The 16,241-nt window shown below is 38.1% G+C and overlaps 3 protein-coding genes across 4 annotated transcripts in view; 1 reads left to right on the forward strand and 2 right to left on the reverse strand.

Moving 5' to 3' along the window:
- The window catches only part of grid2 (glutamate receptor, ionotropic, delta 2), a 2,355,570-nt gene that overhangs the window by 1,205,330 nt on the left and 1,133,999 nt on the right, over positions 1-16,241 (reverse strand). The window lies entirely within an intron of this gene.
- LOC127527823 (uncharacterized) overlaps positions 1-16,241 on the reverse strand; it is a 261,339-nt gene that overhangs the window by 139,894 nt on the left and 105,204 nt on the right. The window lies entirely within an intron of this gene.
- Positions 15,107-16,241, forward strand: part of LOC127527824 (uncharacterized) — a 957,746-nt gene continuing 956,611 nt past the window's right edge. Inside the window, exon 1 of the mRNA XM_051927750.1 lies at positions 15,107-16,102. Coding sequence (XP_051783710.1) covers positions 15,341-15,961 — 621 coding nt within the window. The 5' untranslated portion in view covers positions 15,107-15,340 and the 3' untranslated portion in view covers positions 15,962-16,102. The remainder of the gene's footprint in view (positions 16,103-16,241) is intronic.

A 16,241-nucleotide genomic window follows, 5' to 3' on the forward strand; every position in this document is an offset into this window, starting at 1 on the left:
AAATATTTACTCGAACCGATTAAAGTATAAAGATGTCGACTTTGGGAAGTTTGTGTTTTTTGAGTATCTTCCCATTGTTATTCAAGGTGTGTTCCAGTCACTCATATTGTCCATTTATAGACCTCTTAAATATAACGTGTCCTTCATTGAGGAATTCTCAGACTTGGTATCTATAATATTAGCTAATTTTGACAGGTTCCTAATTGTTGGCGATTTTAACTTTCATATCAATAACCAGTTTGACCCACAAGCAGGAGATTTCATGAACCTCCTGCAATCGTTTAATCTTAGCCAACACGTTAACCAGCCCACAAATAAGGGAGGACACACAATGAATTTAGGATTAAAAGTTGAAGTGAGGCAGGTCATGGATATCAGTATATCAAACCACGTTTCATATTATTTAATGTAGAAATACTAATAACTACAGCTAATGAGAAGCATATTGTTACAAAAAACATTACTTTGATACATCTGCAGCTTCAAAGTTTGCTAATATTTTAAACAATTGGTCTGTTTGTAGTGATTACTTCAACAACACTAACCACGTCAATAGCAAGGTGGAAAATATTTATGCTAAGGTAAGAGCTAAGGTGACATAATTGCCCCTGAAAAGACAACTAAGAAATCCTCCAGCACTATTATACCATGTAAAACCCAAAGAGCGGCTGAGTTAAAGAAAACATGTTGGAGAACTGAGCATAATTGGAGAAAAACTAATAGTCCATTATAAATTATTGAAGGTGAAATAATTGAATATAACAATGTAGTCCACCTTGAGAGGCAGTCCTGTTTCTCTAAAATTATAAATTATAATGCTGGTAATCCAAGAGTTTTATTCTCAACTATTGATTGTCTTCTAAACCCAGCTGCCTCAATGGAATGCCCCCTAAAAACATCTGCAAAATTGAAATTTACTAAAGTCCATTCAATGTTGGTATTTTTTTCTTAAAAAGTACCTTTATCTGCTGTACCATTCACAATTTTAATAGAAAGGTTATCAGGTTGCATCTCTACTGTTTGAAAATGATGTTGTCATTTTGGCCTCATTAATATTCTCTGGTGCTTAATGGAATGGTTAACAGTTGAGTGTGATGGAATGGCAATTGACGCTTCAAAATCAAAGGTCATTTCTCTTCTGGTAATGAGTAAACAGGTGCCCTAAGTGTAAGATTTCAAGTACCTCAAGATTTTATTCACATGTGAAGAAATTTTTGTGAATGGTCAACAAAACAGTGCAGAAACAGATATTTTGCAAATGTTGCATCAGACCATCTTGGGAAGCAGGGAGCTGTGAACTTTCAGATTACCAGTAAATCAACATCACCTTCCTTATCCATAGTCACAAACTCTGTAATGGCCAAAAGAATGAGATTGTGACTACAGGCAACCTCAAGGTTTCAGGTCTCAATCTTCATTGGAACGACCTCAGCAACATAAGAGGACCATGGAGTAGAACCACTGCTTCTCTGAATATAGAAAAGCCACTTGAGACGATCTTGGTATGTATTTATGATGCTTCTTTGTTTCCTCTGACGGGAAGTGTAAGAGGGCATGGTACATTGAGAAGAGCCAGGTACACACCAAAGACATGCTTTGAGAATAGTGTGGATTGCTTAGCCTAGGTTGATCCTCATTGGGCTAAGCAGAGTGAAAGTGATGATGATGATGATGCATACATTTACTGTATCTATTGAATATTTTTTAGAAAATAAATCTATTTTTCATTGTGCTGAATCTTATTAGAGCAGAAAGACTGCTAGAGATGCAGATTCAGAGCTCCTATGGCCCGTTTGCTTTTGGTGTGGAGGTGGCATGTTCTCCCAGTATCTGATGGATTTTCTCTAGGTGCTCTGATTTTCTGATATGTGCATGACAGTGCACTGAGAATGGCATTCCATCCAGGGTTGCTTCTTACCTTCTGTTAATTGTTGCCAGTATAAACTGTGGACTTCTCTCTCTATAATTCTAGACTGGATTAAATGAATTTGATAATGTATGATTATTTTGACTTTCACTCATACATTGTTCAAAGATGTACTGTATTTATTGCACTAAAGTTGAATAAAATTAACTCAAAAGGACTACTACTCTTGACAATCAGCTGAATATTATACAGTATATTTCTGTTTTTAACTATATTATATTGTTTTGTCTTAGTAGAGTCCTATGTGACTCTACTTTCCCCTTTTGTACTCTTTATTGTGTAGACTTTATCAGAATGCCTCAAATAACATAGACTTAACATCGCTGTTTATAAGGTATTGTACTTTAGCACTTCTCCCCACCTTCCCTTCTATATTAATAACCTCCTGCAATTAGATAGAGTGAAACGACAAGCTGGAGTTAAGTTACACATTCTAGTAATTATTGACAATATTCATAAAATAATAATAAAGAAGCAAGTACATGTGAATATTGGCAACCTTACAACCTTACACACAGACTTAGAGTTACTCAAATGTCTCTGGTCAAATCATCATTTCTAGTCAGCTTTCTTCAGGACAGACCGCATGCCTGTCTCAATATGGCTGCCCACTTGTGCTCCTCAATGTATTTTCTTCATGGCCATGGTGTGAGAGAGGCAGGGGTAAAATGACCAACTTTACACATTTCTGTCCAAATCCTTAGACCAATGGGGTATCATGGTACAGAATGGCCTCTGATTCAAAACCAATCACAAACAGCCCATATTTTGCATCAATGGGTGCAAACACTACCTATTTTACAACTGCCCCCAAGTAGTAATAGTAGATAGGCTTATAGAATGCCCCCCCCCCCCCCATTTGTTTAGCTGAAGCTTGCCAGCTAGGTCATTTTATGGCCTTCCTGTGGGGATTGGCTTACAGAATGTCCTTCACTGAATTACCCTTGCCAAACCAGTTCGAGACACCTCCCCCAACCCTACAATAAAGTACAATAAGCCTAATGCTAATTGTTAAATGATAATATTCTTGACATAGTAAACTCGTCATTAGATATGGGGGTCTTCCCAGACTGTCTTAAGACTGCTGTAGTTTAAACCCCTACTCAAGAAAAATAATCTTGACCCCTCTGCTTTTGAAAATTTTAGACCCATTTTTAACCTGCCTTTCTTAAGTAAAATTTTAGAGAAGGCAGTCATTATGCAGCTAAATGACCACCTCAATAAATATGCTATTCTTGATAAGTTTCAGTCAGGTTTTTGAACAAATCACAGTTGTAGAAGAAGAATGTTCTCCCCGGCACCATGTATCCTGTGTGTTTATTTTATAACAGATGCTTGTAGCGCTAACGTTTAGGGAAGCTTGATTTATTGAACTGACAAAAATATGTTACCCAATGTCTAACTTCCTCAAAGTACATGGCTCAAGAAAGAAGAAAGATCATAAGATTGCAGGGCATATGTGCAAGGCGCCTGTATGTTTTAAGGGGAACTTAGATAATGTCTAGTTCAGATATTACATCATTTACAGAATCATAAGATAGAGGGTATTTAAAGCTCCCCCTAGCCGTAGTTCAGGGTTCAGACGAGCCCTGCTGCGACAGGCTGTGCTCTCTGGATCTCTACTTTCTGTGACTCCTGATGTAGAATAAACAAGAACTTGTGAAAAACATCACCTGCCGTCGAGTCTGCAATTTCTTTCGCCCACACAGTGCAGAAACTGCACTCGTTAAAGTAGTAAATGACTTGCGGGTAAATGCAGACAGAGGCCATTTATCTGTTCTCATCCTCTTAGATCTGAGTGCCGCATTTGACACCATTGATCACAGTATTCTTAGAAATCGCCTTAGTCAATCGGTGGGCCTCTCTGGCAGTGTCTTAAATTGGTTTGAATCTTACCTGGCAGGTAGAAAATTCTCTGTTAGTTGTGGTAATTACAACTCAAAGACACATGATATTCTAAATGGTGTTCCACAAGGCTCTATCCTGGGTCCACTGCTCTTTTCGATCTACATGCTTCCGTTAGGTCAGAATATTTTGGGGCATAATGTGAATTACCACAGCTATGCTGATGACACGCAGCTGTATTTATCAATAACGCCTGACGACCCTGACTCTGTTATTTCACTAACACAATGTCTTACTTGTGTTTCTAAATGGATGAATAGTAATTTTCTCAAGCTAAATAAAGAGAAAACAGAAATTTTAGTGATTGGCAATAATGAATATAATGAGGTTATTAGAAATAAACTTGATGCATTAGGATTAAAAGTCAAGACGGAGGTAAAGAATTTAGGGGTAACTATTGACTGTAACCTGAATTTTAAATCGCATATTAATCAGATCACAGCATTTTTTCACTTGCAAGTTAGACCTCTTATATTATTGAAAGATGCTGAGAAATTAGTTCACGCTTTTGTTTTCAGTCGACTAGATTACTGTAACACACTCCTTTCAGGACTACCCAAAAAAGATATAAATTGTTTGCAACTAGTGCAGAATGCAGCTGCTAGAATCTTAACAAGGAAAAGAAAATCCGAGCACATTTCTCCAGTTTTGATGTCACTACACTGGTTACCTGTGTCATTCAGAATTGACTTTAAAATACTGCTTATTGTTTACAAAGCCTTAAATAATCTCGCTCCATCTTATATATCAGAATGTCTGACACCTTATATTCCAAATCGTAACCTTAGATCCTCAAATGAGTGTCTGCTTAGAATTCCAAGAGCTAAACTTAAAAGAATTGGTGAGGCGGCCTTCTGCTGTTATGCACCTAAAATCTGGAATAGCATGCCAATAGGAATTCACCAGGCTAATACAGTGGAGCACTTTAAAAAAAACTGCTGAAAACACATTACTTTAACATGGCTTTCTCATAGCTTCATTTTAGTTTAATCCTGATGCTCTGTATATTCAATTAATTATCATAACTATTCATGGTTGCTCTAGAATCCATACTAACCCCTACTCTCTCTTCTGTTTCTTTTCCCGTTTTTTTTGTGGTGGCGACCTGCGCCACCACCACCTAATCAAAGCACCATGATGTTCCTACATTGATGGATTAAAAGCCAAAAGTCTACATGACCATCATCATAAAGTCCTTCCATGAGAACCCTAAATACAAAGAGGACTGATCATTTATGTTAGGTAGAATGCCCAGAGGGGGCTGGGCGATCTCATGGTCTGGAACCCCTGCAGATTTATTTTTTTTTCTCTAGCCGTCTGGAGTTTTTTTGTTTTTTCTGTCCTCCCTGTCCATCTTACCTTACTATTATTCTATGTTAATTAGTGTTGTCTTATTTTAATTCTTACTTTGTCTTTTTTCTCTTTTTTCTCTTTTCTTCATCATGTAAAGCACTTTGAGCTATATTATTTGTATGAACATGTGCTATATAAATAAATGTTGTTGTTGTAATGAAACACTAATATTTCTGCTGGCATGTCTAGCTTGCAAATAAAGGCACAGAAACTAGTTATCAACTTATATACAAAATGTCATTCCAGTATACTGTAAATATAATTCAGAAAAAATCAGTAATTCATCTTGTAAGTCTGTTCTAAAGATACAGTTGACTCCACAATCCTATATAAGTCTTAAATGTATGGTATCGAAAGAAATTTTTTTACCCTGATTTTTAAATATTTTTTTTATATTTTATATGTATCACAATAAAAACAATAAATGATCTAAAATAAAGCAAACTGAAGCATAATGAAAGACAAAGTGGTAAGGATGAAAGATAAGAATGTTAATTGGGTTACAAGATGCAAATTCATTAATAAACTAATTATGTGTGTTAGTAAAGTAAGCTTGAAAATTACATTGAATTTCAGTTGTCTAGGACCATTCACAGATAGATAGATAGATACTTTATTAATCCCAAGGGGAAATTCACATACTCCAGCAGCAGCATACTGATAAAGACAATATTAAATTAAAGAGTGATAACAATGCAGGTATACAGACAGACAATATCTTTGTATAATGTTAACGTTTACCCCCCCCGGGTGGAATTGAAGAGTCGCATAGTGTGGGGAAGGAACGATCTCCTCAGTCTGTCAGTGGAGCAGGACAGTAACAGCAGTCTGTCGCTGAAGCTGCACCTCTGTCTGGAGATGATACTGTTTAGTGGATGCAGTGGATTCTCCATGATTGACAGGAGCCTGCTCAATGCCCATCGCTCTGCCACAGATATCAAACTGTCCAGCTCCATGCCTACAATAGAGCCTGCCTTCCTCACCAGTTTGTCCAGGCGTGAGGTGTCTCTCTTCATTATGCTGCCTCCCCAGCACACCACCGCGTAGAAGAGGGTGCTCGCCACAACCGTCTGGTAGAACATCTGCAGCATCTTATTGCAGATTTTGTAGGATGCCAGCCTTCTAAGAAAGTATAGCCGGCTCTGTCCTTTCTTGCACAGAGCATCAGTATTGGCAGTCCACTCCAAGTTATCATCCAGCTGCACTCCCAGGTATTTATAGGTCTGCACCCTCTGCACACAGTCACCTCTGATGATCACGGGGTCCATGAGGGGCCTGGGCCTCCTAAAATCCACCACCAGCTCCTTGGTTTTGCTGGTGTTCAGTTGTAGGTGGTTTGAGTCACACCATTTAACAAAGTCCTTGATTAGGTTCCTGTACTCCTCCTCCTGCCCACTCCTGATGCAGGCCACAATAGCAGTGTCATCAGCGAACTTTTGCACGTGGCAGGACTCCGAGTTGTATTGGAAGTCCGATGTATATAGGCTGAACAGGACTGGAGAAAGTACAGTCTCCTGCGGCGCTCCTGTGTTGCTGACCACAATGTCAGAACTGCAGTTCATGAGACGCACATACTGAGGTCTTTCTTTAAGATAGTCCACGATCCATGCTACCAGGTATGAATCTACTCCCATCTCTGTCAGCTTGACCCTAAGGAGCAGAGGTTGGATGATGTTGAATGCGCTAGAGAAGTCTAGAAACATAATTCTTACAGCACCACTGCCTCTGTCCAAGTGGGAGAGGGATCGGTGTAGCATATAGATGATGGCATCCTCCGCTCCCACCTTCTCCTGGTATGCGAACTGCAGATGGTCGAGGATGTGGCGGACCTGTGGCCTCAGGTGATGAAGCAGCAGCCGCTCCATGGTCTCCATCACATGTGACATCAGAGCGACAGGCCGGAAGTCATTCAGCTCACCTGGACGTGATACCTTTGGGACTGGGGTGATGCAAGATGTTTTCCAAAGCCTCGGGACTCTGCCCTGTTCCAGGCTCAGGTTGAACATGCGCTGTAGAGATCACCTAGCAAATAGTTCCATATTATGATGGTTTGAAATAAAAACGACAATAAAGTAATTTCTTTTCAAGGTCATTATCATAAAATACTTTTCAAAGACGGCAAAGAAATTTACAGGTATGGTGTTCATAAGGTCATATTTGAAGGAAATTTTTCTACTCAAGGATTAAAAATGTGCAAGTAACCTTTGGATTAATTAAAACAAGCATCTTAAGGAAAATAACAGGTATAACAGAATAAAGTATGTAATAATATTCACTATTAAGATTTTTGTTACTGATTTACCACAACATGCTTCTGGATATCTGATATTTAAAAATGTCCTGCATGTTTGCAAATCTGCAATAACCAGAAAAGCTGAGGATAATTCATTTGCTATGCAAATTCAAAGCTTTTATTTTGATTTTACCATAGCCCATGATAATATTTTTTTCAAAAACAGTGTAACAGATGTTGGATGAAAAACATCTCACTTTTAACTAGTTACGGTTAGTTAACTGAAAGCAAGTGGTATGACATAACACAGCATGGCATTCTGAAACCCACTTAATCTAATTCAGGGTACATTACAGGACTCAGTTGTACACATACCTACACTTACACTTACATGAATCCAATTTGAAATTGCCAATTAACCTAAAGTGCATGCTGTTGTGAAGCACTAAGCCTGTTAAAAATCACAGCAACATTTGACAGAAGTGACAGAAAGTGAGGTACAGACTTAAAAAGATTGGAGGTATAAGGAATACTTTTCTTGCCCTTCTGCAATGTTGGGGTGATGGATTTATAATGTTTAGGGAATGGAGATATGTGGAGAATATGCAACTTTTGCTTTCACAGCCACTGAGAAAGATAATGAATTATGAGGGAATATTTTTTAAAGTAAGATTTTGCAGAAAACTACATGCAGCTTTTTTAAATCACATTCATTTAATGATGTACTGTACAGTGGTTAATCACCATTTAATCTCATCTTATAAAAAATAAATATAAAGTGTCACTCCTTTTTGGTATACTGTGTTTCCAGAAAATGTAAGAGGCTTTTACAACAGAAGATGCAAAGTTTGTCTGATATGCCACTAATGTAGGGCAGCAAAACAAAGTACTTTCCTACACTATGGAGGATTAATAAGGAATGTTAACAATTAAGTAAACCCCTAGGCAGGCATTCTGGAATAGTGACTTTGTTCTTCAAACCCACAAGTAATAATCAGTTTTCATAAAGATGCAACGTATTGCTTGATTGACTCACCAGCCCTTTGGCCACACAGGCGTAACTTGTAATGTTCAGCAACAACATTAACCTCCAGTACAGCAGTGTTGTATGTATTATCTTCCGCTGGCAATGTATAAAAATACTGTATGTTGCCCTTCTGCTCTGAGACAGTGAAAAAGCAGGGCACCTTTTCTCTCATTGGGTAAGTTGACCTGATTAGCGGCCAGCATGCAATTCTCAAAGATGCTCAGCCAATAAGTGAAAGTAATTGTAAGGTCACCTGGGTGTTGAAGAAAAGGTGCAGGCTGCTGCAGGGATAGTAAAGGCATCCACATCACCAATATGTTGTGTAGTCAGGAAGTGATCTGGAATCAGTCTCCAGAACCATCATTAAGCCTGTTAGGTGGCAGCAGAACATGTACCTTTGACCTCTACATACTGTGAGATCATAGTTGCAGAGATTGTGGGGGATGTAACAGGACACTTAGATTTGGCTGGCTTAAACAGTATACAGACCCAGCCATGATCCCAGATGCAATTTCAGATCTGGCAGAAAGAGACTCTGTGTTTGGGGGTTTTAGTTGCCTCAAGGTAGATGCCCATTAAGTTCAGAATTTGGAGGTTAAATGGAGCAAAGGCTCAAGCTGGAGGTGAAAGGCAGGCTAGGAATAGCACCAAAGGGTTTGAAGGTAACACAGGGAAATTTTGCTGTGTGATATTTTGAAGTGGATAACTAGGCAAATAATCTGACCTAATGGACAGAGGTCAAGACCAGTAAAGGTAGATCTCAACAATAAGATGGATTTTGTTTTCCTTTGCATATTCTATGACTTTTGCCTATTCCCTTTGTTTCCACTCCCTTTTGTTTATTTTCATAATTTTTAAAAACTTTAGTCCCAATTGGGTTCACTCTGTGTTAGGAAGACCATTATAATATATAATCCTTAGAGGCCAAATAATTAAATGAATGACACAACTGCCTCATAGCACTATGTCTGTGGGTTCAGTTCTTGGCCCAGTCAGTGGAATGTTTAAATGTTCATATGGGTTTCTTGCCTACATTACAAACATATGCATGTTATGTTAACTGAGGACTTTAAATCTTAATTGGCCTACAGTGAGTTAATGTAGATGTGTGAATGTGCTGTATATGAAATTCCATTGCAACTATGAAATGACAATACTGTATTTGTTTTCTGAGTTGTGTATGATGCTGCCAGCATTTACTTCATCACTTCATAACTCTGCAATAGAAGAATGTTTATATAGGACACATGGATAGAAAAAGTCCTCTTGACTAGAGCAAGACTAACATAAATTTATGATGTGATTTAACAAAGGCAAATGACATTGTGGACTGGATTTGCCATTATTGTAGTTATTTGGAAGAAGGAACAGTTAAAGTCAAAACCCTGTTGTGAATGAACAGCAATGTAAAAAAATGGTCAGTGAAGCTTCTAATCACATCCATTTCATTATCTTGAAATTGATGTCTCTGGCAAAATTCAGGAGCAACTGTAAGTGCCTGACAGTCACCTGAATCCTTTCTGCCATCAGTATACTATATTTAAAAAAGACTTCTGACTTTTTTCTTTTGTTCATTCAATGTATTTTTCTGCCTTCTTGTGCTTTATTTTTGAATTATATAATTAGTTTATATCCTGCTTGAAATGTCTGGCAACTTCTTTGATTATCAGTTCTGCTTTTCTTTGCTCATGTATTTTTTGGCCTGTTGCCTCAAATTTTTCTTAAAATTAACTTTCGTTCTCTCTGATCTCTCAGGCTGCCATACTGATATATACAGTATGATTCCTTCCTTTGACAATATCATGGACTAGCCGAGTCCCCCCATGCTTGACCAAGAATCCCATGCTCATAAATTACTCCACTTTACAAAGGATTTCAACAGTGAGAATAAAAAAGACATAGCAGTGCTAGAGAAAATCCAGGGAAGAGCAACAAGGACTAAGAGGTATGGGTTATCAGGAAATATTGAAGGAGCTGAACCTTTTCAGTTCAAGCAAGGAGATGACATGAATGATGGAATTAATGTGGTGGATCCCAGTTATTACTTAAAATTAAGGATAGATTTTGGAAAAATACTAGGTTTTACTTCACAAACAGAACCAAAGATACATTGATAAATTCCAAAGTAGTTTGGTATACAAAGGTATTTTACTGTATCTACTTTTTAACTTGATGTTATTTTGGAAGAAATCAGTATACTGCCAATGGTTGACAACACTTTATTAACGAGAGAGAACAGATGAAAATGGCCAGGAACATTTAAGAGGAAGGCCACTGGTACTCAAAAAAGTGCTATGTATAACAGTGAAGTGCAGAAGACCGATTCTGAATGCACAGCGTATTGGACCTTAATTTTTCCACTCTTAGATGTCAGGAATGAAACTAAGCTTCAGTGAGCATGTTTACAGTAAAGTTGTAGAAACAACTGTTAGAATGTCACAGGATATTATGCATCTTCATAGGTGCTGCATTATGCATATGGTATGGACAGAATTTGATGTAAACAAGATAAAACAATGGATTCATCTTGCCTTTTGTGAATGGTATGGGCTGGAGGTGGTAGTGAATTACTATGGGGAATGCAGTCTTGGTATATATTAGACCACCTAATATTGATTAAATGTTATCTGAATTGCTAACATGTACCTAATTGTTGTTGCTAACCAAGTGCATCCCTTTATAGCCACAATGTACTCGTTTTAACATTCATCCTTCCAGCTAGATAATGTACCATATCTTAATGCTGATGTCTTCTAAAGCTGGTTCCACTAATATAACAGTGACTTCAGTTTACTCCAATAGTTTGTATTGTTCCCAGATCTCTATTCAGTACAGCAGCTGTTCTTAAGTTCAGTCCTGAGGTTCTCTTCAGGCTGCAAGTTTTTGTTTCAACTAGTGTCACATTCAGTGAGTCATTTTATCTTTAATTGATCTAATTATTTAATTAGTTTGTGTTTGTTGCTCTTATTCTGCATTCAGAAAAGCACAATAGTGTGAGATTTAAATTTGTAAGAAATATACAAATATTTGTATTTTAGTAAGGTTGCACCTACCTGTATATTAATGGTTGGTATTCAAACTGGTCTCATATCACCAGATAGGTAATTGTACTCCATCTCAAGGTGTTTCTGAGTATCAGAACTCAAAGGTCAGGTGGCAGAATGTATAACTATAGACGCATAAATTACAAAAAGTTGTAAAACTGTAAGGTGGTTAGTTCCTCAAGGGGTGGGGCCACCTGTCATACACCACCAGGAACTGCCCTCTGCCCTATAAATCTGTATGGTTTCGCACAGTTCATGGCAATTCATTTGAAATCACTAGAGAGTGGTGTGTGACTGTGATCTTCTTTCATTATTATGATTAATGTATTTTTACTTCATACTCTATTTTGACTCTGTTTTGCCTTTCTGTATTGGGAGATTGGTTGCAATGGATTGGCTTAATTTTGTGAGCAAATTCTATTGCCTTTGTGCTTCATAGAGCTTCATTGTTATTGAACAGCATTTAATTGAAGAACAAATCTTTTATTTTGTAAAGATTCTATGTGGATCTTTTGTATCTAGACAGGGTTTATGTTGCGATTTTCCCCTCTAGTGGGCATTTTTAGAAGTGCTTTTGGGACTTCCAGTCATAACAAAAAGGATGGAGCTACTTCAGTGTCACACCCATTAAAATGCTCATTAGAACAACTAACAACGTCAGAACAAATGGAAAAGCTGACTGAAAATCATTATGGTTAGGAAGATGCAATTCTTAAAAAGAAATTAAGGAAAACAAAAAAAGAAATGCTAACACATAAATACATGTCACATTTCAACACAAATTTTGCAAACTCACCTTTGTAATTCCTAGATTGAAACCAAAACACAGAAATAACAGCTTGCATAATTAAATAATGTAATTGCTTAATTTAAAGAAGAAGCTGGTTGGGACAAAAATCTGGAGCCATGATGGTTACTCAACACTTAACTCCATAATTCCAATTATTCTAAGGGCAAAAATGTAGTAGATGAGCATACCAAATAAAGTGACCCATTTGTGTATTGTAGATAACTTAAAAAAAGATCATTTAAAATTTTCAAAAAAAACTATAATTAATAAGTAACTATCTATATAAATAGTAATATCCTTTATGCTAGATCAGAAGGAATAAGGAAACATACAGAAAACAGTTATTGATAAAATAATTTTCTTACATTTATAAATATTATAAAAGCCATTTTTAATAAAATGAAATTTATTTCAGTAATCAGGTTATTTTCTGTTCTTTGGAGGCACTCAGGATTGAATGACAGATGTATGTATTCCAAAAGCTCCTTGTCTAAGAAATTACCTGATAACTGTGACTATCCCCTTGGCTCCTGTGCAAAGCTGGTGCCTTTGTCATGGATGATTAATGTTTTCAGGTAGTGTCCCCATTATTAGTTGCCCCTGTGGGCTTTCAACTGGTTCAGCTAACAACACTAAATGACATTGCACTTCAGTAAACATTAATTGGGTGTGACATGAATTGCTGGCCTTTTGCCAAATGGTGCCTTTAGGACTTGAAAATCATGGAAGCAGGTGCAATGCATAATGCTGTGTCTTATCTTGCAAGTAGTAAAGGACAGTATTCCAATACATGGAACATTAGTGGTGGCTTGGGGTACTCAAGGTCAGCTCTTTGTACATTTTTTATGCTTCTAGAATTAAAAAATAAAAACAATGCTTTTTATTTTTAGTATGTTTAGTATCACCTCTAATTCAGGAGCACTGGAATCACCAAATAGAAGGGTCCTTTCATCAAATTGGCTGGCCCAGCACTGACTCGGCTGTGGAATGGCCAGTAGGGAGGAGGCAGCATGTTGGCCAAGGTTTCTGGGGCTCTAAATACCCATTGCATGCCCAACCTACCTGGAAAAGGTCTCTCTCTATGATTTACCTTTCCCAAAATTTCTTTTATTTTTTTTACCTACAAGCGTATGTTTTTGGAAGTTTTTTCATGTGTTCTGATTGAGTCAAGGCTGGGGGAGCTGTCAAAAACAGGGCTTTGCGGCATCCCTCGTGTATCCCTTTTGGGCTGTACAAGAAAGAAATTGTTGTTGTACTTAATAATTAAGATTAAGGATTTCTGCTAACTCTTCCAATTGTTAACCAGATATTAGACACATTATAGTTTAAATTAATTTGTTTAAAACCAGGACAAATTATGCATAACATATAATAAATAAGCAACGCGACGATTGTGTGACTTTGGTATAAAGCTGTTTCCTTAAACAGTTGCAGTTCTTAGGAAACAATGTTTAAACAATTTTACAGGAACTTATAACAACCCATGGAAATCCTACAAAGTTTCTCTCCATCCTAAAACTCAAATTTAAAAATCCAGATAATACCATGTTGAAATTAACAAAAGCTGTATAAAAGAAATTGATGCTTCTGTTTCCAAGATTAATGCAAAAGGCAATAGCAAAAACACCCAATGCAAGGTTTTTGGAGTACTATAAAATATACAGCTGTGAGGATTGCTTTTTTGTTTTATTGTGTGTTTTTTTCTATAATTTAAACTTTTTGATGTTAAAAGCATTTATGTTTGAAGCAAGGTTAAGTTTTCGAAGTTATATTATAGAGATGTGATTTTATTGATATTTCACTGTTTGGGATTTGTATTTTTGTTACTGTTATTTTGTTTCATGTTGCCATTTTGTTCTTTTTTTCTCTTTGTGTGCATATATGACATTAACCCAGCCACAGGGGATGCACAAACCAGTGTGTTTCTTCATGCCAGTCCCAAGCCCGGATAAATGGGGAGGGTTACGTAAGGAAGGAAATCCAGTGTAAAATTTTGCCAAATCAATATGTGGACAACAATACAAATTTCCATACCGGATCGGTCGAGCCCCGGGTTAACAACGACCGCCACCAGTACTGTTAGCCAACAGGGTGCTGGCGGAAATTGGGCTACTGTTGGCCGAAGAAGAAGAAGGAGAAGAAGGAGGAGGAAAGTAAAGAGAGTGGAACTGAGGGTAGGAACTTTGAATGTTGGCAGTATGACTGGTAAGGGGAGAGAGTTAGCAGATATGATGGACAGAAGGAAGGTTGATATATTGTGCGTGTATAAAAGAGACTAAATGGAAGGGGAGTAAGGCCAGGTGGATTGGAGGTGGATTCAAATTGTTCTATCATGGTGTGGATGGGAGGAGAAATAGGGTAGGAGTTATTCTGAAGGAACAGTATTTCAAGAGGTTTTTGGAGGTGAAAAGACTGTCAGGCAGAGTAATGATTATGAAGCTGGAAATTGGAGGTGTGATGATGAATGTTGTTACTGCATATGCACCGCAAGTTGGGTGTGCAATGGGTGAGAAAGAAAATTTTTGGAGTGAGTTGGATGAAGTGATGAACAGTGTACCCAAGGGACAGAAAGTGGTGATTGGAGTGGATTTCAATGGGCATATTGTGTGAAGGGAACAGAGGAGACGAGGAGGTGATGGGTAGGTATGGTGTCAAGGAGAGGAATGAAGAAGGTCAGAGGATAGTGGATTTTGCCAAAAGGATGGACATGGCTGTGGTGAATACATATTTTAAGAAGAGGGAGGAACATAGGGTCACATACAAGAGTGGAAGAAGATGCACACAGGTAGATCACATCCTATGCAGAGGAGTTGATCTGAAGGAGATTGAAGACTGCAAAGTGGTGGCAGGGGAAAGTGTAGTTAAGCAGCATAGGATGGTGGTCTGTACGATGACGTTGCAGATCAAGAAGAGGAAGAGAGTGAGAGCACAGCCAAGGATCAAATGGTGAAAGTTGGAAAAGGAAGACTGCAAGGTTGAGTTTAGGGAGGAGGTGAGACAGGCACTGGGTGGCAGTGAAGAGTTACCAGACAGCTGGGAAACTACAGTAGATGTAGTAAGGATGGCAGCAAGAAGGGTGTTTGGTGTGACATCTGGAAAGAGGAAGGAGGAAAAGGAAACCTGGTGGTGGAATGAGGAAATACAGGAGAGTATACAGAGAAAGAGGATGGAAAAGAAGAAGTGGGATAGTCAGAGAGATGCGGAAAGTAGACAAGAGTACAAGGAAATAAGGCACAAGGTGAAGACAGAGGTGGCGAAGGCTAAAGAAAAGGCGTATGATGAGTTGTATGAGAGATTGGACACTAAGGAGGGAGAAAAGGACCTGTACCGATTGGCTAGACAGAGGGACCAAGCTGGGAAAGATGTGCAGCAGGTTAGAGTGATAAAGGATAAAGATGGAAACGTACTCAAAAGCGAGGAGAGTGTGTTGAGCAGATGGAAAGAGTACTTTGAGAGGCTGATGAATGAAGAGAACGAAAGAGTAAAGAGGTTGGATGATGTGGAGATAGTGAATCAGGAAGTGCAATGGATTAGCAAGGATGAAGTAAGTACAGCTATGAAGAGGATGAAAAATGGAAAGGCCATTGGTCCAGATGACATACCTGTAGAAGCATGGAGGTGTTTCGGAGAGATGGCAGTGGAGTTTTTAACCAGATTGTTTAATGGAATTCTTGGAAAGTGAGAGGATGCCTTAGGAGTGGAGAAGAAGTGTACTGGTGCCGATATTTAAGAATAAGGGGGATGTGCAGGACTGCAGTAACTACAGGGGAATAAAATTGATGAGCCACAGCATGAAGTTATGGGAAAGAGTAGTGGAAGCTAGGTTAAGAAGTGAGGTGATGATTAGTGAGCAGCAGTATGGTTTTATGCCACGAAAGAGCACCACAGATTCAATGTTTACTCTGAGGATGTTGATGGAGAAGTTTAGAGAAGGCCAGAAGTAGTTGCATTGCGTCTTTGTG

Source organism: Erpetoichthys calabaricus, chromosome 5 (genome assembly GCF_900747795.2).
Source record: "Erpetoichthys calabaricus chromosome 5, fErpCal1.3, whole genome shotgun sequence".
In the NCBI taxonomy this organism is placed as follows: Eukaryota; Metazoa; Chordata; class Cladistia; order Polypteriformes; family Polypteridae; genus Erpetoichthys; species Erpetoichthys calabaricus.